The sequence below is a fragment of the Manis javanica genome, chromosome 17 (genome assembly GCF_040802235.1).
Source record: "Manis javanica isolate MJ-LG chromosome 17, MJ_LKY, whole genome shotgun sequence".
Classification (NCBI taxonomy): domain Eukaryota; kingdom Metazoa; phylum Chordata; class Mammalia; order Pholidota; family Manidae; genus Manis; species Manis javanica.
In genome coordinates, this window is record NC_133172.1 from 919,485 (window position 1) to 945,232 (window position 25,748).

The 25,748-nt window shown below is 42.5% G+C and overlaps 1 protein-coding gene and 1 pseudogene across 1 annotated transcript; both read right to left on the reverse strand.

Moving 5' to 3' along the window:
• Positions 1 to 2,505: 2,505 nt before the first annotated feature.
• LOC140847070 (vomeronasal type-1 receptor 1-like) lies at positions 2,506 to 19,073 on the reverse strand (annotated as a pseudogene).
• On the reverse strand, positions 18,990 to 24,902 carry LOC140843000 (uncharacterized). Its single transcript, XM_073226027.1, has 3 exons — positions 24,613 to 24,902; positions 22,460 to 22,586; positions 18,990 to 21,025 (listed from the first exon to the last, which is right to left on the reverse strand). The coding sequence occupies exons 1-3, from the start codon at positions 24,643 to 24,645 to the stop codon at positions 19,233 to 19,235; spliced, it is 1,953 nt and encodes a 650-aa protein (XP_073082128.1). The 5' UTR covers positions 24,646 to 24,902; the 3' UTR covers positions 18,990 to 19,232.
• Positions 24,903 to 25,748: the final 846 nt, after the last annotated feature.

The window sequence follows — 25,748 nt, forward strand, 5'->3', positions numbered from 1 at the left end:
TGTTGTTGCTAATTGTAGGATTTGATTTCTTCTTATGGCTGAATAATATTCCATTCTGTATATGTACCATATCTTCTTTATCCATTCATCTGTTGATGGACACTTAGGTTACTTCCATTTCTTGGGTATTGTAAATAATGCTGCAATAAACTTAGGGGTGCATCTGTCTTTTTCAAACTGGGCTGCTGCATTCTTAGGGTAAATTCCATGAAGTGGAATTCCTGGGTTAAATGGTATTTCTATTTTGAGCTTTTTGAGGAACCTCCATACTGACTTCCACAATGGTTGAACTAATTTATATTCCCACCAGCAGTGTAGGAGGGTTCCCCTTTCTCCGCAACCTCGCCAAAATTTGTTGTTGTTTGTCTTTTGGATGGTGGCGATCTTTACTGGTATGAGGTGATATCTCATTGTGGTTTTAATTTGCATTTCTCTGATGACAAGCGATGTGGAGCATCTTTTCATGTGTCTCTTGGCCATCTGAATTTCTTCTTTGGAGAACTGTCTGTTCAGCTCCACTGCCCATTTTTTAATTGGATTATTTGTTTTTTGTTTGTTGAGGTGTGTGAGCTCTTTATATATTTTGGATGTCAACCCTTTATTGGATCTGTCATTTATGAATATATTCTCCCATACTGTAGGGTACCTTTTTGTTCTATTGATGGTGTCCTTTGCTGTACAGAAGCTTTTCAGCTTGATATAGTCCCACTTGTTCATTTTTGCTTTTGTTTCCCTTGCCTGGGGAGATATGTTCATGAAGAAGTCACTCATGTTTATGTCCAAGAGATTTTTGCCTATGTTTTTTTCTAAGAGTTTTATGTTTTCATGACTTACATTCAGGTCTTTAATCCATTCTGAATTTACTTTTGTGTATGGGGTTAGACAATGGTCCAGTTTCATTCTCTTACATGTAGCTGTCCAGTTTTGCCAGCACCATCTGGTGAAGAGACTGTCATTTCTCCATTGTATGTCCATGGCTCCTTTATCATATATTAATTGACCATATATGTTTGGGTTAATATCTGCAGTCTCTATTCTGTTCCACTGGTCTGTGGCTCTGTTCTTGTGCCAGTTTCAAATTGTCTTGATTACTGTGGCTTTGTAGTAGAGTTTGATGTTGGGGAGTAAGATCCACCCCACTTTATTCTTCCATCTCAGGATTGCTTTGGCTATTCGCGGTCTTTGGTGGTTCCATATGAATTTTAGAACTATTTGTTCCAGTTCATTAAAGAATGATGTTGGTAATTTGATAGGCCTTGCATTGAATCTGTAGATTGCTTTGACAGGATGTCCATTTTGACAAAATTAATTCTTAGTAGCCAAGAGCATGGGATGAATTTCCATTTGTTAGTGTCCTCTTTAATTTCTCTTAAGAGTGTCTTGTAGATTTCAGAGTATAGGTCTTTCACTTCCTTCATTAGGTTTATTCCTTGGTATTTTTTTTTTTTGCAATTGTGAATGAAATTGTTTTCCTGGTTTCTCTTTCTATTAGCTCATTGTTAGTGTATAGGAAAGCCTCAAATTTCTGTGTATTAATTTTGTATATTGCAACTTTGCTGAATTCCAATATTAGTTCTAGTAGTTTTGGAGTAGAGTCTTTAGGGTTTTTTTATGTACAATATCATGTCATCTGTAAATAGTGACAGTTTGACTTCTCTTTACCAATCTGGATTCCTTGTATTTTTTTGTTTTGTCTAATTGCCGCAGCTAGGACCTCCAGTACTATGGAGAATAACAATGGGGAGAGTGGGCATCCCTGTCTTGTTCCAAATTGTAGAGGAAATGCTTTCAGCTTCTTGTTGTTCAGTATGATGTTAGCTGTGGGATTTTCATATATGGCCTTTATTATGTTGAAGTACTTGCCCTCTATTCCTATTTTGCTGAAAGTTTTTATCATGAATGGATGTTGACTTTTGTTGAATGCTTTTTCAGTGTATATGGATATGATCATGTGGTTTTTGTCCTTCTTTTTGTTGATGTAGTGGATGATGTTGATGTATTTTCAAATTTTGTACCATCCTTGCAGCCCTGAGATTAATCCCACTTGATCATGGTTTATGATCCTCTTGATGTACTTTTGAATTTGGTTTGCTAATATTTTGTTGAGTATTTTTGCATGTATGTTCATCAGGAATATTGGTCTGTAATTTTCTGTTTTGGTGGAGTCTTTGCCTGGTTTTGGTATTAGGGTGATGCTGGTTTCATAGAATGAGTTTGGAAGTATTCCCTCCTCTTCTATTTTTTGGAAAACTTTAAGGAGAATGGGTTTTATGTCTTTTCTGTATGTCTGATAAAATTCTTCGGTAAATCCATCTGGCCCGGGTGTTTTGCTCTTGGGTAGTGTTTTGATTACCGCTTCAATTTCATTGCTGGTAATTGGTCTGTTTAGATTTTCTGTTTCTTCCTTGGTCAATCTTGGAAGGTTGTATTTTTCTAGGGTGTTGTGTATTTCTTCTAGGTTTTCCAGCTTGTTAGCATATAGATTCTCATGGTATTCTGTAATGATTCTTTGTATTTCTGTGGGGTCTGTCATGATTTTTCTTTTCTCGTTTCTGATTCTGTTGATGTGTGTTGATTCTATTTTTCTCTTAATAAGTCTGGCTAGGGATTTATCTATTTTGTTTATATTCTCAAAGAATCAGCTCTTTGTTTCATTGATTTTTTCTATTATTTTATTCTTCTCGATCTTATTTATTTCTTCTCTGTTCTTTATATGTGCCTCCTTCTCCTGACTTTGGGCCTCATTTGTTCTTCTTTTTCCAATTTCAATATTGTGACTTTAGACTATTCATTTGGGATTGTTCTTCCTTCTTTAAATAGGCCTGGATTGCTATATTCTTTGCTCTTAGAACTGCTTTTGCTGTGTCCCACAGAAGTTGTGGCTTTGTACTGTTGTTTTCATTTGTCTCCAAATATTGCTTGATCCCTATTTTAATTTGGTCATTGATCAATTGATTATTTAGGAGCATGTTGTTAAATTTCTATGTTTTTGTGATCCTTTTTGCTTTCTTTGTACAATTTATTTCTAGTTTTGTGCCTTTGTGGTCTGAAAAGTTGGTTGGTAGCATTTCAATCTTTTTGAATTTACTGAGGCTCTTTTTGTGGCCTAGTATGTGGTGTATTCTGGAGAATGTTCCATGTGCACTTGAGAAGAATGTGTATCCTGCTCCTTTTTTTTGTGTAGAGTTCTGTAGATGTCTATTCAGTCCATCTGTTCTAGTGTGTTGTTCAGTGCCTCTGTGTCCTTACTTATTATCTGTCTGGTGGATCTGTCCTTTGGAGAGAGTGGTGTGTTGAAGTCTCCTAAAATGAATGCATTGCATTCTATTTCCTCCTTGAATTCTGTTAGTATTTGTTTCACATATGTCAGTGCTCCTGCATTGGTTGCATATATATTTACAATGGTTATATCCTGTTGTTGGACTGACCCCTTTATCATTATGTAATGTCCTTCTTTATCTCTTGCTACTTTCTTTGATTTGAAGTCTATTTTATCTGATACTAGTACTGAAACACCTGCTTTTTTTTCCCTGTTTGCATGAAATATCTTTTTCCATTCCTTGAGTTTTTGTCTGTGTATGTTTTTGGGTTTGAGGCGAGTCTCTTGTAAGCAGCATATAGATGGGTCTTACTTTTTTATCCATTCTATTACTCTGTGTCTTTTGATTGGTGCATTCCATCCATTTACATTTAGGGTGATTATTGAAAGATATGTACTTATTGCCATTGCAGGCTTTATATTCATCATTACCAAAGGTTCAAGGGTAGCTCCTTACTAGGTAAGTGTCTAACTTAACTCACTTATTAAGCTATTATAAACACTGTCTGATGATTCTTCATGTCTCTCCCTTCTTATTCTTCCTCCTCCATACTATGTTAGGTGTTTTATTCTGAATTCTTTTGTGTTTTCTTTGACTGCTTTTGTGAGTAGTTGATTTTACTTTTTGCCTTTAGTTAGTATTTGGTTGGTCTGCTTTCTTTGCTATGATTTTATTTTCTCTGGTGACATCTATTTTGCATTAGGAGTGTTTCCATCTAGAGCAGTCTCTTTAAAATACACTGTGGAGGTGGTTTTTGGGAGGTAAATTCCCTCAACTTTTGCTTGTCTGGGAATTGTTTAATCCCTCCTTCATATTTAACTGATAATCGTGCTGGATACAGTATTCTTGGTTCAAGGCCTTTCTGTTTCATTGCATTAAATATATCATGCCATTCTCTTCAGGCCGGTAAGGTTTCTGTTGAGAAGTCTGATGATAACCTGAGGTTTTTTTTCTTTGTAGGTGATTTTTTTCTCTCTCTGGCTGTCTTCAATACTCTGTCCTTGTCCTTGATCTTTGCCATTTTAATTATTATGTGTCTTGGTGTTGTTTTCCTTGGGTCCCTTGTGTTAAGAGTTCTGTGGGCCACTATGGTCTGAGAGACTATTTCCTCCCCCACTTTGGGGAAGTTTTCAGCAATTATTTCTTCAAAGACACTTTCTATCCCTTTTTCTCTCTTTTCTTCTTCTGGTACCCCTATAATATGAATATTGTTCCATTTGGATTGGTCACAAAGTTCTCTTAATGTTCTTTCCTTCCTGGAGATCCTTTCATCTTTCTCTACCTCAGCTTCTCGGTGTTCCTATTCCCTGATTTCTATTCCATTAACAGCCTCTTGCACCTTATCCACTCTGCTCTTAAGTCCTTCCAGAGACTGTTTTATTTACATATTTCTCTGATGTCCATCAGCATGATTATGACCTTTATTTTGAATTATTTTTCGGGAAGATTGGTTAAATCTATCTCCCCCAGCTCCCTCTCTGGGGTTGTCTGTGTGATTCTGGACTGGATCAAATTTTTCTGCCTTTCCATGGCAATAGAGGAAGCTGTGGGCAGTTGGCGCATGTGTTAAGTGGAAGAACAATGTCCCTTCCTGCACCTTGCCCTTCTCTGCTGCCTGTGCAGGTTACCTGCACTCAGGGAGCAGCTTCCGGTTTTATTTCCTGAGCCACCATGGGCGGGGCAGCTGTCAGGGCAGGTGGGGAGGGGCAGGTGTGTCAAGTGTGCTGTCCTGTGAGAACTGTGACCCTTGGAGCCCTGTTCTGGCTTCCTCTGTCTGTGTGTGCTGGTGGGGCCTCTGAGTCTGGCCTGGGTGGCTGCTGTGGGTGCCGCCACTCTCAGGCTGCTCCCCTGCTATGGTGGGGTTGTGCCAGAGGGGAATGGATGGGAGGCTGTTTATTGCCATGAAGGGCTTCAGAGATGCGCTGCCTCCCAGGGGGCTGGAGCACCTGAATTTTCCCAGGATTACAGCTGCTGGGCTGAGTGTGCTGTGATGCTTCTGTCCAGCTGTGAGGCCCCTGTCCCTTTAAGACTTTCAAAAAGTGCTCACTTTTCTTTTGTCCCAGGGGCACTGGCTGCAGGGTCCCGTTTGCTGATTTTCCTGTTCTGGTTCCCTAATATCCAGCACACCACGCAATGTGTGTCTGCGTTCCTGGTGCAGATGACTAGGGCTGGGTGTTTAGCAGTCCTGGGCTCCCATTCCCTCCCTGCTCTGATTCCTCTCCTCCTGCCAGGGAGCTGGGGTGGCAGGGGGCACTCGGGCCCCACCAGGCCATGGCTTGTATTTTATCCCCTTCATGGGGCACTGAGTTTTCACAGATGTAGATGTAGTCTGGCTGTTGTACTGTACCTTCTGGTCTCTCTTTTAGAAATAATTGTATTTGTTGTATTTTCAAAAATATGTATGGGTTTGGGAGGAGATTTCCAGTGCCCTACTCATGCTGTCATCTTGGCTCCTTGGTTGCATGTTAATTTTTTGAGAATCTGCCAAATTGCCCAGACTGCCTATATAATTTTGTATTACCACCAGCAGTGTATGAGTTGAGTGAGTTTCTCCACATCCTCTCCAGAATTTGTTTGTATCATTGTTTTTTGTTTTAGCCATTTGATTGGTGTGGTTTTAATTTGCATTTCCTTCATGGCTAATGATGTTGAATAACTTCCCTTGTGCTTTTCTGTCATTCATGTATCCTCTTCAGTGAAATGTCTGTTCATGTTTGTTTACTAATTAGATTGCTTGCGGGTGCTTTCTTTAAAAATTTTTATTAAGGTATCATTGATATACACTCTTATGAAGGTTGCTGCTTGTGTTTATGCAGGACAAGGACCATGTAGCCACTGGGTCAGCCCATGAGACCCAAACACATAACCTCAATGTGTGTAGTAGTAGAAGAAGACTGTGTAGTAAGACTACAGATTTGTTTGGAATGGATGAATTACAGCATCTATGCATTCTCTCCCTAGTCATGTTTTTGCTCTTTCTTGGTGCAGTAACATTAATAGTAATCATGATATTTAACAGGATATGCAGTGTCCAGCACAGGAAACAGCAGAAGCCAATTCAGTTTGGGAATACCTTCCTGAGCTTTATCCACTTGGAGGTATTGGGGTTGGGCTTTATGGCCTGTAAACCACTGAGGAGGCACATTGTACTGCGGGAAACCCCTCTGGCAGCTCTGTGTAAATAAAAGACAAGTTTACATCTAATATCATCCAGGAAATATTTCAGCCTAAATGTTACCATTGTCCAAGGAATTCCTTTCTTTAGAAAATCAGGTTGTTAGCTATGACTAGCTGGATGAGAATCAAGTCTGTGAGTCTCAACATGTGTCTAGTAAGCAAAGTAAAGCTATAAAGACAAAGAAGTGAGGAATTTCCAAAGACCCCAACTCCAGCTTGAGTGAGGAAAATAACACCTATGCTTATTAGTATAAGACATTTCACTGATTTAAAGGGGATATGGGTTTATGGCTTTGAGTCAAGGAATCTGGAAAAATAAAAACAAAATTTGGTTATTTTCATAATACTAAGAACATTTCTAGATCACCTAATTTTTCAGTTCAATATGAATATGTACATGTCTTCATGTGTGCAAAAGATTTCATGCAGGATTATAATAAAAAAAATTAGAACAAACCCAATGGCAATCAGGGGGAAACTAATTGAATTGTAGAGCATTTTCACAGTGGAGCACTAGACAGCTGTGAAAAGTAACATTCTCTCTAGTGCTGCTTTTCCAGGACATACAATTAAATAAAAAATTTAATGTGTCCCAGTATTTTCAACAGTTAGCTTTATTTTCCCAAAAGGGGAATATAATCAATATATTCTCCATTCACTTATGTGCATATGGTTATCTTTTTAAAATAGAAGAATTTGAAAGTTTATAAATATGAGTACCTGTAGGTGATAGTAGAGATGTAGTAGAGGAGAAAGTGTGAAGTCAGACTGCTCTCAATATACCTGGTTTGTGGCTTTGGCTTAAAATTTTTTACATATTTAACTATATATGATAACAAAAATATTATAAACTATAACTTAAAAATGAAATCAAAAAAATAAATAGGCCTAAATGTGTCCCAAATTTGGGTTTAATGAAAAGAAAAGGTTTTACTTTGATTCTACTTTAAACACCATACTTTGAACACATATTTAATATTAATATATGAACAAAGTAAGAACAAAGTATTATAGTCATAATATTGTGAGTAGAACTAAAGATTTACAAGTATGAAAAACAGTATGAAGTTAGTGTGAATAAAAATGAATTGAGAAATTAGATGGGAAAGAAAAGTGTATTCGATACAAATTAAAATATTTGCACATTTATTTAAAAAAATAAAGCTGAATTTCTACTGCATGCCATTTAGACAGATAGAAACATCTATATATGTGTTCTTAAATGTTTTAATATTTTAAAATAAAAATATGTACATAAATAGAGAAATCTAAATCTAACAGATAAACTATATAGGAGAGCATATATTTTTTGAAAACATGATTTATGACAAATACTTAGTAAGCAATGCATAAAACAGAAGCCATATTGTAACAAACTTAGTGGAGTATGTTGTGAAAAGGTACAATTTACATAAGATGAAAGATATGAAAAAATTAAATATAAAGATGAAGCACAAAATAATAGAAAATATTTTACATAAGAATGATGGAAAGTGAGATGGAGATTCTCAAGATGTCAGTGTGTGTAGGGTGGTGGAAATCTCCCAAAACCATATATTTTGAGAATATAGCAAATACAACTATTCCTATAAGAGTAACCAGAAGATACAGTACACAGGCAAGGCTACATCTACATCTGCAAGAACTCAGCATCTCACGAAAAGGGTAAGATATAATGCCATGGCCCGGTGGGACCCAAGCACTCCCCCCACCCCAGCTCATCAGTGGGAGGAAAAGAATCAAGAGTGGGGAGGGCGTGGAAGCACAGCACTGCTAAATAACCCGCCCTAGTAATCTGTACCAGGAGCACAGACACACATTGCATGGTGTACAGGATATTACAGGAACAGAAACACAAAATCTGAGACTAAGACTGCGAACAGATTCCCACAGCTGGCTCCTCTGGGACAAAAGAAAAGCAAGCACTTTAAAAGTCTTAAAGTGACAAGGGTTTAACAGGTGGACAAAACTATCCTGGCACACTCAGCCCAGCAGGCTGGGAACTTTAAGGAACCTTAGGCACCCTAACCCCGTGGGTGGCAACGCAGCTCCAAAGCCCCTAATGGCAGTAAGCAGCCTGCCATTCATTCCCCCTCACCAGCACTGCAAGCGAACCAGCTGACCTGCCATTGCTGTGGAGCAACCGGGGAGTAGCCTCTCCCACAGCAACCACACAGAGGCTTCTCCCAGTGCATGGATAACTGGGCCAGTTCCAGAGGCTGCCCCCTGCCTGCAGTCAACTGACACAGACATCAGAGACCCATGCAGAGTCTGGAATGCACAAAGGGGCTTTATTCTCATGGTGAACACACACTGCTCATCAGCAACCCCTGCCAGTGCCCTAGGCCATCCCAAGGGCTGCCCCACCCACATAAGCTCATGGGATGAACCCTGAGGCTGCCCCCTGCACCTGCGTAACCGGCATAGACAGAGGAAACTGGCACAGAGTCCACGAAGCATGTAGGGGCTCTGTTCTCACAGTAAACATGTGCTGCTTGCCTACAATCCCCGCCAGTGCCCTAGGTCATCCTGAGGGCCACCCAATCCACCAGAGCTCTGGGGATCAACCCAGAGGCTGCTCCCTGTGTGTGGTTGACTGGCACAGGCAGTGGAGATGGGCAAGGCAACCTGTAAGCAGGAAGGGATTTTGTTCTCTCAGCTAACACACACGTGCCACTGGCCGGCTATCACTTCCATCACCATGAAATGTCGGTCCCTCTCTGCTTCTGACCCACAGAGAAGGGAGGAGATGCAATGAGATATTGAAGATCTGAAAGGGCCAGCCAGGGGACTCAAGCGTAACAGTGCAAGAGTGGAGCTGAGAGGGCACCCTTCATATTTATTGAGCAAATACATGTTAACAACAATAGAATTCTGTGGGGGGGAGACTTAATAGACAACCATTAACTAACTGTAAACTTAATCCTTGGCAGTCTCCAGTCTCCTGGGGCATGACATCTTACAAGGTATTAAAACAATAGCAAGGGCAATTAGGTCACAGAAACTGTTTTGGTCTTGTTTGTTCTGTTCCTGATCAGTTATCAGGACTTACAGGAAAAATAATCAAGTCATACATGATTATATATTAGATTTCTATACTTGATTTATATATTAATTCCACAATGAAAAGTGCAAAACCCCTCAAACACCAGAGAGATGGTCTGGTGATACCCAAATCAACAATTTTCCTGCAAAAGAATTCAAAATGAAAGTCATAAGCATGCTGATGGAGCTACAGAGAAATATGCAAGAGCTAAGGGATGAATTCCAGAGGGAAATAACAGAAGTGAAACAATGGAAGGATTTAAGAGCAGATTGGATGAGGTGCAAGAGACTGTTAATGGAATAGAAACCAGAGAACAGGCAAACAGAGAAGCTGAGGCAGAGAGATAAAAAAGGATCTCCAGGAACAAAAGAATATTAAGAGAACTGTGTGACAATACAAACAGAACAATATTCGCATTATAGTGGTACCAGAAGAAGAAGAAGAAGAGAGAAAAAGGGATAGAAAGTGTCTTTGAAGAAATAATTGCTGAAAACTTCCCCAAGCTGGGGAAGAAAATAGTCTCTCAGATCATGGAAGTCCACAGATCTCCCAACATAAGGGACCCACAGAAAACAACAACAAGACATAAAATAATAAAAACTGCAAAGATCAAAGACAAAGACAGAGTATTAAAAGCAGCCGGAGAGAGAAAAAAGATCACCTACAAAGGAAAACCCATCAGGTTATCATCAGACTTCTCAGCAGAAACCTTACAGGCCAGAAGAGAATGACATGATATATTCAGTGCAATGAAACAGAAGGGCCTTGAACCAAGAATACTGTATTCAGCAAGACTGTTATTTAAATTTGAAGGAGGGATTAAACAATTTCCAGATAAGCAAAAGTTGTGGGAATTTACTTCCCACAAACCACCACTACAGTGTATTTTATTTATTTATTTAATTATTATTATTCTTTTTCTACAGTGTATTTTAAAGGGACTGCTCTAGATGGAAGCACCCCTAAGGCTAAATAGATGTCGCCAGAGAAAATAAAACCACAGCAAAGAAAGTAGACAAAACAAATACTAAATATATGCAAAATAAAATCAGCTATCCACAAAAACAGTCAAGGGAAACACAAAGAAGTACAAAATAAAATACCTAACATATAAATTGTGGAGGAGGAAGAAAAAGAAGGCAGAGAAATAAAGAATCATGAGACTGTTTATAGTAGCATAATAAGTGAGTTAAGCTAGATGGTTAGATAGTAAAGAAGCTACCCTTGAACCTTTGGTAACCACGAATCTAAAGCCTGCAATGGAAATGAGCAATATCTATTGATAATCAGCCTAAATGTAAATGGACTGAATGTACCAATAAAAAGACACAGAGGAAAAGAATGGATAAAAAAGCAAGACCCATCTTTATGCTGCCTGCAAGAGACTAACCACAAACCCAAAGACATACACAGACTAAAAGTAAAGGGACGGAAAAAGATATTTCATGGAAACAACAGGGAGAAAAAGCAGGTGTTGCAGTACTTGTATCAGACAAAGTAGACTTCAAAACAAAGAAAGTAAAGAGACATAAAGGATATTACATAATGATAAAGGGGTCAGTTCAACAAGAGGATATAACCATTATAAATATCTATACAACCAACACAGGAGCACTGACATATGTGAAACAAATACAAACAGAATTAAAGGAGGAAATAAAATGCAATGAATTCATTTTAGGAGACTTCAAGACACCACTCACGGCTAAGGACAGATCAACCAGACAGAAAATGAGCAAGGACACAGAGGCACTGAACAACACTCTAGAACAGATGGACCTAACATACATCTACAGAACTCTACACCCAAAAGCAGCAAAATACACATTCTTCTCAAGTGCACATGGAATATTTTCCAGAATAGACCACATACTAGGCCACAAAAGGAGCCTCAATAAATTAAAAAAGATTGAAGTTCTACCAACCAACTTCTCAGACCACAAAAGTATAAAACCGGAAATAAATTGTACAAAGAAAACAAAAAGGCTCACAAACACATGGAGTCTTAACAATATGCTCCTAAATAATCAATGGATCAATGACCAAATTAAAAGAGATCAAGCAATATATGGAGACAAATGAAAACAACAGCACAAAGCCCCAACTTCTGTGGGATGCAGCAAAGGCAGTTCTAAGAGGAAAGTACATAGCAATCCAGGCCTATTTAAAGAAGAACAATCCCAAATGAACAGTCTAAATTCACAATTATTGAAACTGGAAAAAGAAGACCAAATGAGGCCCAAAGTCAGCAAGAACAAGGGACATAATAAAGATCTGAGAAGAATAAAATAATAGAAAAAAAATGAAACCAAGAGCTGGTTCTTAGAGAAAATAAACAAAATAAACAACCCCCTAGCCAGACTTATTAAGAGAAAAACAAAATATACACACATAAACAGAATCAGAAACGAGAAGGGAAAATCATGACAGACACCACAGAAATACAAAGAATTATTAGGGAATAATATGAAAATCTATATGCTAACTGGATAACCTAGAAGAAATGGACAACTCTCAAGAAAAATACAACCTTCCAAGACTGACCAATGAAGAAACAGAAAGTCTAAGCAGACCAATTAAGAGTAACAAAGTTGAATCAGTAATCAAAAAACTACCCAAGAACAAAACTCCTGGTCATCCATCATGATCAAGTAGGATTTATTCCGGGGATGCAAGGATGGTACTACACTTGAAAATTCATCCACATCATCCACTACATCAACAAAAAGGACAAAAACCACATGATCATCCCCATAGATGCTGAAAAGCATTTAACAAAATTCAATATCCAGTCAAGATTAAAAACTCTCAACAAAATGGGCATAGAGGGCAAGAACCTCAACATAATAAAAGCCATATATGACAAACCCCCAGCCAACATTATACTTAACAGTGAGAAGCTGAAAGCTTTTCCTCTAAGATCAGGAACAAGACAAGGATGCCCACTCTCCCCACTTTTATTCAACATAATTCTAGAGGTCCTAACCACAGCAATCAGACAAAACAAAGAAATAAAGGGAATCCAGATTGGTAAGAAAGAAGTCAAACTGTCACTGTTTGCAGATGACATGATATTGTACATAACAAACCCTAAAGAATCCACTCCAAAACTACTAGAACTAATATCTGAGTTCAGGAAAGTTGTAGGATACAAAATTAATACACAGACATCTGCTGCATTCCTATACACTAATGATGAACTAGCAGAAAGAGAAATCAGGAAAACAATTCTATTCACAACTGCATCAAAAACAAAAAAATACATAGAAATAAACCTAACCAAAGAAGTGAAAGACCTATACCCTGAAAACTACAAGAAACTCATGAGAGAAATTAAAGAAGATATGAATAAATGTAAACACGTCCTGTGCTCATGGATAGGAAGAATATTGTCAAAATGGCCATTCTGCCTAAAGCAATCTACAGATTCAATGCAATCCCTGTCAAAATACCAACAGCATTCTTCAACAAACTATAGGAAATAGTTTAAAAATTCATATGGAACCACAAAAGTCCCCGAATAGCCAAAGCAATCCTGAGAAGGAAAAATAAAGCTGTGGGGGGGGGGGGATTATGCTCCCCAATTTCAAGCTCTACTACAAAGCCACAGTAATCAAGGCAATTTGGTACTGGTACAAGACTAGACCACAGACCAATGGAACAGACTAGAGAGCTGATATAAACCTGAGCAATCAATATACGATAAAGGAGCCACGGATATATAATGGGGAAATGACAGCCTCTTCAACAGCTGGTGTTGTTGTCTTATCACATACACAAAAGTAAACTTAAAATGGATCAAAGACCTGAATGTAAGTCATGAAACTGTAAAACTCTTAGAAGACAACTGAGGCAAAAATCTGTTGAATATAAACATGAGCAACTTTCTCCTGAATGCATCTCCCTGGGCAAGGGAAACAAAAGCTAAAATGAACACATGGGACTCTGTCAAGCCAAAAAGCTTCTTTACAGCAAAGTCTACCATCAGCAGAACAAAAAGGCAACTACAGAATGGGAGAATATATTTGTAAATGACATATCCGACAAGGGATTAACATTCAAAATATATAAAGAACTCACACGGTTCAACAACCAAAAAGCAAATAACCCGATTAAAAAATGGGCAGAGGATATGAAGAGACAGTTCTCCAGAGAAGAAATTCAGATGGCCAACAGGCACATGAAAAGATGCTCCACATCGCTAATTATCAGGGAAATGCAAATTAAAACCACAATGAAATATCACTTTACACCAGTAAGGATGGCCAGCATCAAAAAGAGTAAGAAGAACAAATGCTGGCAAGGATGCGGAGAAAGAGGAACCCTCCTACACTGCTGGTGGGAATGTAAATTAGTTCAACCATTGTGGAAAGCAATATGGAGGTTCCTCAAAAAACTAAAAATAGAAATACCATTTGACTCGGAAACTCCACTCTTAGGAATTGACCCAAAGAATATAATTTTTTTGATTCAAAAAGGCATATGCATCCCTATATTTATTGCAGCACTATTTACAATAGCCAAGATATGGAAGCAACCTAATTGCCTGTTAGTAGATGAATGGATAAAGAAGATATGGTACATATACACCATGGAATACTATTCAACCATTAGAAAGAAACAAATCCTACCATTTGCCATTTGCAATATGGATGGAGCTGGAGGATATTATGCTCAGTGAAATAAGCCAGGTGGAGAACAGCAAGTACAAAGGATTTTCCTTATTTGTGGAGTATAACAATGAAGGAAAACTGAAGGAACAAAACCGCAGCAAACTCACAGGCTCCAAGAAGAGACTAGTGGTTACAAAAGGGGTGGGGTAGGGGAGGGCAGGAGAAGGGGATGACCCCGCATGCTGTGGGGGTAATCATGGGGAAGACAATGTAGCACAGAGAAGGCAAATAGTGACTCTGTGGCATCTTACTATACTACTGGACATGAATGCAGTGGAGTATGCGGGGGGGAACTAAAAACTATGGGTGAATGTAGTAACCACGTTGTTTTTCATGTGAAACCTTCGTAAGAGTGTGTATCAATAATATCTTTAAAAAACAAATGAAGGCCATTTCCACCCGAGTCAAAAGGACTGCTGGCTGGGTCACAAAAAACGACATCCCTGATTACAGGATCCCCGTCTTTCCATACTTCTTTTGTCGCCTTTATAGTAAGAGTGATGTTCTCAAGGCAAGCAGCTCAGAGAAGCTACAGGAATCCACAAAACCCTTTTGTCTGCCAATGATTACAGCCACACAAGATAAACATCCCTGGAGGTCCTGAGATTTCTGTATACTCATCCTGCAGCCCCTGTCACTGAAACCACACCAGATGCAACTTTAGAGGAGGCACATTCCATATAGTTTACTGCAATCTCCTTCACTATTAATCAACTGTTCCTGTACCAATTAACTTCCATTGCCCCTGTAAGTAATGTAAGTGACACTAACCCACTGAATTCTGGGTGTCAGGACATTATGGTTCCTTTGCAGAACCTAAGGTTAACCTTCCCTTCAGCAGTTGGGCATCATGTGAGATCTCCCATGAGCAAGAAAAAACTCATTTTCTCCAGAAGCACAAGGGGTTGTCACAACTGCCCGTTCTTCAGGGTGACCTCTGAGGTCACAGGCCTCTGGCACACAGGCAGCAACACAAACTAGGTAAAAACTGGAGCCCTCCATATTTGGCCATCATACTGTCTGTTCCTTCTGAGGCACCCAACATTTGGATCCCCATGAAAGCTGTTCATTGTTTGGGTTGGGAGCCCTATTGATTTTTCAAATTACCCCACACAGTTTAGACAATTTCCAGGATTCAAAGTGCCCAAAGACCATTATTATTGCACAAAGCAGTGCCATGTGAAACAGGCAGTTCCTGGTTTGGTGACTTGGAAGATGGAAAACCCCATCACAAGCTCTACCTGAGACAACTGTGTCTCTAAGAGTCAGTGCTTTTCTGCAAACCGCCAGCAGAACCTAGACAGTGTTCTCTGAGGTAACACAGGGTCAGGTCCCTGTGTCCCTGTGTCAGAGAGAAAGGACAAGACCCCACAAGAGCTCAGGATTCCCATGACTTCCTCCAACCAATGGGAGGGCACAAAGGTCAGCTTTGCTGAGCACACTAGGATGGTGACCAACACATAGTGTGTGGACCTGCCAGGTAATAGAGATAAAACAGCTTCTGTCAGAGAAACTAGCAGTATAAACCTGGCAAAGACCCTGGGTAGGTTACACATGCTCCCTACATCATTGAAATTTATGGAGATACTCAAGTGTGTGGTATCCAGATATAAGATTCAAGCAGGTGTGTCGGTCCCTCCCTGCTTCTGACCCGCAGATATATATAGCTGAAAAAGTTTCTATAACAGAGGAGAGGTAAACTGGAGTGCTGTCAGTTTTTATGGTGGCAGGAACGCCTAGTACTGCAAATGCTTGTAAAAGATGAGTAATAACATGAGATCATTTGCCTGTTAAAGCTGTGGCCCACGAAGCAGAAGAATAAGTGTCAATGGAAACATGAACATGTTTAAGAGTTCCAAATTCAGCAACAATAGTAACATCCATTTGCCAGAGGGCATTAGGACGTGTTCCCCTGGGAACGGTTCCAGCTTGTGAGGAGAATTTGGGAACAGGTTGGACAAGAATTCAAGCTATTTTAAGCTTCACATGCAGAGAGAGAGAAACGCTTCTGTAAGGTGAAAGAGGGAGAATGAGTCAGGTCGTGATGGTGTTCAGCTGGTGAGTTAGTAACTAAAGAAACAAGCTTGTCTACTTTATCTTTACAGTATGATAAAGGACATTAGAATGTAATCATGTATGAGTGATGAAAAAGGATGTAGACGTTGATGGATACATGCCTGTAATTGAGAGAATATAAAGTGTTAATAGGAGATTGTACGGTGCCCAATGTCACGGTTTCTAATAGAGGAACAGAAAGGCAGCATAAGCAGAGTCAGTGACAATGTTAAGAGGACCTGGAAAATCTTGCAGAGCTTCCAATACAGCATATAACTCATTTCGCTGTGCGCAAGTGAAAGACGTTTGACGTTTTTCACAAACCAGAACAAGTTGTATAGGCTGCTTTAAAAGCTTTCCCCGCTCTGTAAAACAGATAACAGTATTTCATAATGGATTAGGACTTTTTTGAGGAAGGATCCATTCATGGCGCTGAAACAAGGAAAATAATTTATTCTTAGGGTAATGACAGTCAATATTTCCTAAAATATCAGAAAGTGCAATCTGCCAATGAGTATTTTCTTGAAGTATTTGCATAATATTTTGTTTAGATAATGGAAGAATAATGGAATGAGGGTCTTGACCAGTCATCTGTCTTAGTCTCTGTCGTTCTTTCAGGATAATGGAGGCTACTTTGTCAATGTAAGGTTGTAAGGAGGGTTTAGTTTGATACTGCAAAAATGCCCATTTTAACCAACCGTCACATTGACAGAGCAATCCTGTGGGAGGATGGGGAGTAAAGTAAATTAATAAGAGGAAGGGTTTGTATAAGTCAATTTTTGATAATCGAGCCTTTTGAGTGTGTTGTTCTATCCACTTGAGTTCTTCCTCAGCTTTTGAGGTTAAGTCTCTAGGGCTACTAAGATCTGGGGGTCCTTTTAAGGAATTGAAAAGATGTTGTAATTTATAAGTAGGAATTCCTAATAATGGTCAGATCCAATTGATATCTCCTAAGAGCTTTTGAAAATCATTTAAAGTTCTAAGATGATCTCTCCTTATTTGAATATTTTGAGGGATTATTGAACTTTCCTGAATTTTATTCCCCAAATAATTCATTGGGTATTGTATTTGTATTCTATTGGGGTTATTTGTAATCGCCATTGTTTTAATCCAGTTTGTTTCACTGAGAATAGTGTTGAGAGATAAATGTTTAGGCAGGGCTATGAGAATATCATCCATATAATGAATGATATAAGCTGAGGGCCATTTATCCCGTATAGGCTGAAGAGCCCTCTTTAAGTTTACTAAATGGTAAGGCAGGCTTTCCAACTGCTTGTATTTTTCCCTAGGCTTTTAGGCAACACAGACGTACTTGTGTTACTGCCGTGTCATCGTACCCAGCTTGTCTTTCTAACTGAAGCCAATCTCCTTGTCCTGCTAGTTGTTCAGCAGTTATAAGAATTGGAGGATTAGCATGCTGATTTCTCAAAGTTTGTGCTCATACCATCATGTTTTAAATTGTAAAAATTCAGAAGAGTCCAGACAAGTACAAGCCAATAAATCCCAATCGTGAGGAATCATCCTTTCCTGTTCTACCAACCCTCTAGAGACCCACAACATTTAGAGAATTAGTACCATAAGAGGAAATAGCCTGTTTAAAGTCTTTTAATGTCTTGTAAGGAATAGGTGTGTAAAGTGCTTTGACCCCTCCTTATGGGAAATCGGGATCCTCACCTGGCTGGAAAGGAGTTAAATTAACTGGTGCTACTAAGGGTGTCAGGTAAGCATCTATATCACCCTCCCACTGGGCTTTACGTACTCCTGCCGCGAAGGCAGACGCAGCAGGAACAGAGGCTAAGGATTTTTCAGAAGAGGAACGAATAGAACTCTCATCGTCAGTCTCTGAAGAAGAGGAAGAGGAGGACGAGGAGTCAGACGGATGTGGGGATGAAGATCGCTTCCTTGATTTCACCACATCATCCAAGAGTTCTCACACTCGTGTGTCTGACTTGGTTTCAGACAGGAGGGGGGGGGGGCGTTTGCAAAGACTGCAAGGCGAGTGATCAGATCACATAAACACCAGACAGGCACAGGGATAACATCCCCTTCTGTGAGCCTTTTTAAAGTCTCTTAATACATTATCCCAATCAGCTTGTCTAAGGGTCCCCTGTGGTGGCAACCAGTGACAATATTTTTTAATATATTTATGAAGTTGAGCAAAGTCCTTTTTAGAACTTCTCACTCTTGGTGCTTTTAGGAGGGCACAGAGTAATTTTAAATAATCCTCTGGTTTAGCTGCTTCGGTTTCATTTTGGCCCATTATAGGGTCCCTGACCTCTCAATCCTGTCCCCATGCGTGTTTTCTTGGGAGCCTTAAGGGGTCCACGATCGTCGGAGCTTTCCCCGCTCTGCGTTTTAAGGGGTGCCCGGAGTGGAGCTTCCCCGCTCTGAGTCTCAATTGTCCCCGCTCTGAGTTTCAACAGTCCCTGTTTGGGCACGACTTGTCGGTCCCTCCCTGCTTCTGACCCACAGATAAGTGATGAGATGCCAGGAGTTACAGAGACCTTAAAGGACCAGCCAGGGGACTCAAGGTGTAACAGCACTAGAGTGGTGCTGAGAGGGCACCTCTTATATTAATCAAATGGTTGTTAACAATGATAAAACTCTGTATAGGGAACTCAGTGCACAATCATCAAGTCCAACTCTCAACAGTCTCCAATCTTCTGAAGCATAGCAAACAAGTTCTTAAATAGGGAACAATACAAGGGCACTCATATTACAGAAACTGTTTCTGTTTTGACCACGAATCATGAACTATAAACAATCAAGTAATATATGAGTATTCATATGATTTTTGTGCTTTATATGTGAACCCCCCACACGTGGCTACTCACAGAGGTTTTTCCCCAACAGTTACACTTAATATGGAAAGAGTAAATTCTCTTTGAGTGTCTAAGGCCTTTTCCAGTGTGAATTTTTGGTGTTGACAGGTCAGATTTGCAGCTCAAGTATTTCCCACATTTACTGCAAGTGAGCTTTCCTGTGTTGAAGGAGGGCAGAGCTCTGGCTAAAGGATTTACCACATTCATTGCACTGATAAGGCCTTTCTCCTGTGTGTACTGTCCTGTGTCGATTGAGGGAGGTATTGTACATAAAGAATTTTCCACATTCACCACACTCATAAGGCCTTTCTCCAGTGTGAACTCTCCTGTGTTGAGTGAGGGAGGTTTTGCGGGTAAAGATTTTCCCACATTCACCACATTCATAAGGCCTTTCTCTAGTGTGAACTCTTCGGTGTTGAACAAGGGCAGAGTTCTCAGTGAAAGATTTCCCACATTCACCATACTCATGAGGCCTTTCTCCAGTGTGAACTCTCCTATGTTGAGTGAGGGAGGTTTTGCGGGTAAAGAATTTCCCACATTCACCACATTCATAAGGCCTTTCTCCAGTGTGAACTCTTTGGTGTTGAACAAGGGCAGAGTTGTCAGTGAAAGATTTCCCACATTTAGCACACCCAAAAGGCCTTTCTCCAGTGTGAACTCTCCTGTGCTGAGTGAGGTGGGTTTTGCGGCTAAAGAATTTCCCACATTCACCACACTCATAAGGCCTTTCTCCAGTGTGAACTCTTTGGTGCTGAAAAAGGATAGAGCTATCAGTGAAAGATTTCCCACATTCACCACACTCATAAGGCCTTTCTCCAGTGTGACCTCTCCTGTGTTTTGTGAGGTGGCCTTTGCGGGTAAAGAATTTCCCACATTCACCACACTCATAAGGCCTTTCTCCAGTGTGAACTCTCCTGTGTTGAGTGAGGGACTTTTTGCAGGTAAAGGATTTCCCACATTCACCACACTCATACGGCCTTTCTCCAGTGTGAACTCTCCTGTGTTGAGTGAGGTAGGTTTTGTACCTAAAGAATTTCCCACATTCACCACACTCATAAGGCCTTTCTCCAGTGTGAACTGTCCTGTGTTGAATGAGAGACTTTTTGTGGCGGAAGAATTTCCCACATTCACCACACTCGTAAGGCCTTTCTCCAGTGTGAATTCTTTGGTGTTGAACAAGGACATAGTTCTCACTGAAAGATTTCCCACATTCACCACACTCATAAGGCCTTTCTCCAGTGTGAACTGTCCTGTGTCGAGTGAGGCAGCTTTTGTACCTAAAGAATTTCCCACATTCACCACACTCATACGGCCTTGCTCCAGTGTGAACTTCCCGGTGCTCAGTAAGTTTGTATTTGCAGCTGAAGGCTTTTCCACAGTTGCTACATTCATCAAGACCATCTCCAGTGCAGACTCTCTGGTGGTGAAGTGTGTGAGGGTTGCTAAATACTTTTCTGCATTCAACCCACTTGTTACAACTTTTCCCACTGTTAAAGGACTTCATATGCTTGATGCTGCCATGTGGTTTCTCACCATTGGGAGTGGCCTGGTGCTGCAGAAGGCCTGATAGAGCTGAGAAGTCCTTTGCACCCTCCCAAGTGAAGGGCTTCCCCGACACATGGAATCTGCAGCTTGTCACAAGTGAGGCCCTGTCAATGTCTTCTTTGAAGATTTTCTCTCCACTGTCATACTTTTGGTACTGGTGAAGGTTTTCACTGTACAATAAGCCTCTAGATGTCCCACCCAAGTATGGTTTCTGTCCAGGATATGTTGCTTGGAGCTCAGTCAGGTGTAAAACGTCTTTCAAGACTGGGACACACTTCTCACAAGGATGGGTCTTCTCAGTCAATGGACCTGCCATGGAAGTCCTGGCATCTTCTACAGGAAAACTCTGCTCAGAAGTCACCTCATCCTTCGCTCCACACCAACAATCTGAAGGCAGAGAAATGCTAATACGGTAAAGGTTAACGCCAGTGGGAGGGAGAAGTCAACAAAAATGTGTGTGCCGTACACATACATTTAAATCAAAGAACAAATCCATGAGAATGTTTTCATGGGCAGCAATCTAAAGGGAGGGCCGCTTTGCAGTAGAGGGCCTGTAAAGTTCACAGAATAACAGAGACATTCTGGGATAATGGACACACAGGTATGGGTGTCACACAGGGAGCAAAGGAAGGATGACTGACTCATGGCCGAACAACAGCCTTTAGCAGGGACCTTGTCAGCTAGGAACATGGCCATGCTATGCGGAAAGATGGCTGTGTCCAGGCACAGGGATATACATGCTGAACGGAGTACATGGTGTTCAAGGAGTACCTAAAAATATGTGCATACTACACTGTGTGTGGATCACTGTGGGAGAACTGCAGACTGTACAGCAGACAGGATAAGCGATACACGGAGGTCAGAAGCGTGGGGACAGCCAGGGACTGGAAGTCACAGTTGAAAGGACAAATTACAAAAATGTCAATTATGCAGAAGAAAGTGATGTGGCCAGTGGCACTTGCACCAAAACACTGGTGGACACATGGCAGGATCCTGGCATGATGTGAACACAGCTATGATGTCATGCCCTCCCTCAGCTGGCATGCACCAGTGCCAGGCGTCCTGACACCATCTTGGCATGTGCACTCTGTGAAGCAACCAGGGCTCGCCCTGCACTTACAGCTGTGTAACCACATGGGACCTGAATGAAGCAAGTCCTCAGGGAAAGACAACACAGGTGTGTGGACAGCACAGACCCAAAGCAACTCTGGAATCAGCAGACCACAGAAAGGAAAGACCTATTACAGTAGAATCTCAAAGTGCAGTCTTTCAAGAAAAGTCCACAGTGACCACGACATTGTTTGCAATTCCTAACACATGCAGTCAGGGGGAAATCCTAAAAGTTCTCATCTCAATAAAAAAATTTTTTTAACTCTGTACAGTGATGAATGTTAACGATTTACTGTGGTGAGCATTTTGCAATATATACAAATATGGAATTGCTATGTTGTACACCTGAAACTAATACGATGTTATATGTCTCAATTAAATCTCAACTTTAAAAAAAAACAGGATGGAGGTAAAACATGGGCACAAGGTTCCAGGGATCTGGACAGTCACCTTCCCAGGGAGAAGGCAAGCTAGGGGACATCCATTAGGCTGCCTGCCAGACTTGGGACTCCCAGATCCTCGGCTGTGCACCTTGCAGGTGGTAGGGCTGCTTGAGGGGTGCACAGAGCTTCGTGCTGGCACCCGTAGCACATATTCCAAGGGAGTGGGGGAAGTCAGCACAGACCATGGTCTGGCTGTGGAAAGGACAGAGCTGCCTCTGAGACGGGGAGGGACCAGTTAAGGACACTGGGAGGAATATGAAGGCCTTACCCAGGGACGCTGTAAGTGAAAAGATCTCCAGCATCACGTCGTGGTATAGGAACCGCTGTGCCTCATCAAGGAGCCCCCACTCCTCCTGGGAGAAGTAAATGGCCACGTCCTCAAAGGTCACAGAGCCCTGCCATAATGGGGACAGTTCACTCCATGATCAACTTTTCTCCTAGGACCCCAAGTTCACCCACTCATTCATTTGCCCTCTGCTCACCCTTCTCATTTCCCCATCTCAGAGGAAACATCAGGGCCTGGCACCACTGACAAGCAGTCTCCTCCTAGGCCCTTTATCCCCGTGTCCAACCACAGCAACAGCAGGCAGGCAGGCAGGCAGCACCGAAGCTCTGGGCCCGGCCTGCAGGGACATACTCCCTCTGGCCAGGCAGTTCTACAGTCTCCCACGTCATGCCTCTCAGACAGAGGCAATGGGTCGGGCTCACACTTCACACTTATATCCTCAATGCCAGAGCACTCAGGCCGCCAGTTCACATCTCCCGGCCTGGACATCACTCTACCAATGTCTGTCTCATGGTTACTGCCTCTTCCCTGCCCTGCACCAAACGCACTGCCCTGTCCCTCCTACGTCAAACAGGACCTGGTAGCACCCCAGACTGCCAATGGTCCCCCTGGCCGTGGCAGTGCAGTGTGCCGCTCTAAAGGCTTCCTGCTGTGGCTCTATTACTCGCCTCGACCTCAGCCCCCCAGAAACACTTGTGCATCTCATACAACCAAGACTTTTCCCACTTGTACTGCACTTGATTTCTCACCAGTCACAGCCTTCCTCTCTTCCTCACCCTCATTCCAAAAGCCAGTCCCAGAGGCTTTGCAGCCCAGGTTCAGTTCTCCAGACACCCATGTGTGCTGCTTAAATAACCCTCCTGCCTGACTCAAATTCCTGACACAACAAAATCCTGGAGAGCCCCCACCCGCTCCCCCAGCCACGAATAAGCAGGATGACTGACCTGTCATCTTGCCTCAGTTACTCCTATATAAGCCTCTACCTGTGTGTCAGCAGCGCGCAATGCTCAGAAGCCTCAGCCACCTGCCAGATCACCCTCTCTTCCATGCTGTTCCCAGTGCCACTTCTCTCCTCTGTCTGTCATGTCTATCACCTCCACCAGGTGCCCAAGCATGAGACCCAACCTTCAGACTTCCTGGTCTGCTATTAACATCATCAGGATTATTCCACTAAATGTGACCCACAGTGCTGTGGATTGAATGTATGCATCCCCCTAAAATGCCTGCGTTGAAGCCCTACTTCCGAGTACGATGTTATTTGGAGGTGGGGCCTCTGGGAAGTAATCAGGTTTAGATTAGGTCATAAGGGTGTGACCCTTAGGAGCAAAGGAAGACATCTGCTCATTCCACTTTGCTGGGCCAAGGAAAGGCTATGTGAGGTTAAGGTGAGAAGGCAGGCATCTGTAAGACAGGAAGAGAGCCCCTCACCAGGAAACAAATCTCCCAGTGCTTCGATCTTGGACTTCCCAGGAATTTTGCTTAGGTGGCCTGAGCTTAGACACACCGCTCCACCCTGGTCCGCATACTATCCACCAATTTTTCATACCTGTGTGGTTGGCTACCCACTCTACTAATTTGTTCTTCAAAACATCTCACACACTTAACACATTGAAAACATCAGTAATATCCTGAGCAAAAATTAATCATACTACAGACTTCCACATCCCAGCTGATGGAGCTTCCACCCGAACAGTCATTGAACTTTTCCAATAACCTTAGTCATCCCTGACTTCTCTCTTACCTTCTTAATGAGAAAATAAAAGATCTACTAAGACAGGGGAAAAAAAAGAATGATACAGAATTCAACCTTCTCTCCGACTTCCAATCCCCCCACCCGGCCCGCAGCGTCCACACCCTCTGGGCTGCCGCAGTGGCCTCCTCCCGGGTCTTCCTGCCATTCTCCTCATACCTGCTGTCCGCTGTCCATGCTGCAGCCACAGGAAGCCAGGTTTCCCGAGTCCCCCCGCACGTAACTGCCCTACGCGCCGTGACACTTGTGCTCATAACAGGGGCCCCGCCCACGAGCGCCTTTCAGTCCAGGGCCCGGGGCCTGGGCAGTGGGCCGTGAGCAGGGCCCGAACTCAGGGCCCGAGGGTGGGCGGGCGAGGGCGGGAGGCCCGGGGACGGGCAGGTACCTGAGGCGGGCCCCTTGATGCGGCCGCCACCATCGGACTCCGTGGGCGCAGCGGGGCCGGGCGCAGAGCAGAGGAGGCGACCCGCGCGCAGCACGCGCGATCCCGGCCCTGGCGGGGGGCCCGTGGGCGGTGTCGCCGGGCCTCACACTCGCCTCCTTGCGGCAGGGACAGCGCCTCTTCTCGCACCTTCTCAACCCCGAACGGGAGGTACAGCGTCAGTCACCCAGCGCACCGACACAGATGCAGCCGAAACCACCGCCCCGGGGAGGACGCCGGAAGCCCTTTCCGGACGCTAGGCGAGCCCCGGAACTGCCCACCTCCGGAGCTTTCATTGGCTCACCACAACGGCGCCCAGCGCAGGCCCCTCTGGGTAATGTAGTTCTCACCGTTTTCCAAGCCTGGAAGTACGGCGCCCCTCACCCGGTCCTGCAGGGTTAAAGGGCGCTGGAAGAGGTGCTGGCAGGCCGTGCTCCTATTCTCCAAGGGCAGGGGAAAGGCTTGGCTCCCCCTTAAGGCGGGTGTTCTCAAATTTCTGAGAAGTGTCTGCAGCTGGTCACCCTTAAAGGACAAACCGGGACCGACTCCATTTTCTTCTGTGCCCTCGGTCTTGAGTAACTAAGGCCCCGACATGACCCCTTTCCGGGAAGGTTCCCACGCCCGGGAAAGTTCCCACGCCCAAGAAAGTTCCCAGGCAAACCTCCCGGAGCAATCAGCCAAGACCCTCAGGCTCCCCAGCAATCAGCTAGAGCTACGACTGTCACCCCACCAACTTCCCCTAGACCCCTATAAAAGCTTTGTGCTTTTGAAACTTGCACTCTCTGGCATCTCGCCGCTGTGTCCGTGCAGATAGGAGACTGAGCTCGAGTTAGCTCGAATAAAGGCTCTTTGCTTTTGCATCGGACTCGGCTCCCTAGCAGTCTTTGGGGATCGCGAATCCTGGGCATATTTGGGGTCTCATCCGGGATCCCCAATGTTAGGGTCCAGGCTTCCGAGGCTTCCCCAGAGAACAAACTACACAGGCATAGAGATGTAAATTCAAGCAAAGTCTTTATTCAGTTAGCTAGCTGAGGTCCAAGTCAGCCCGATGCAGCGGGTCTCAACAAGGACCCCGAGCACTCAAAGCCAAGGGTTTATAT

Bases quoted from the DNA above. Each gene is read 5' to 3' on its own strand.
- LOC140843000 (XM_073226027.1), bottom strand. From the start codon at position 24,645: ATGGTGGCGGCCGCATCAAGGGGCCCGCCTCAG. The intron at 22,587-24,612 runs GTACCTGCCCGT...CCATTATGGCAG, and splicing joins CATCAAGGGGCCCGCCTCAG to GGCTCTGTGACCTTTGAGGA. The intron at 21,026-22,459 runs GTAAGGCCTTCA...CTCTGCCTTCAG, and splicing joins TTCACTTACAGCGTCCCTGG to ATTGTTGGTGTGGAGCGAAG.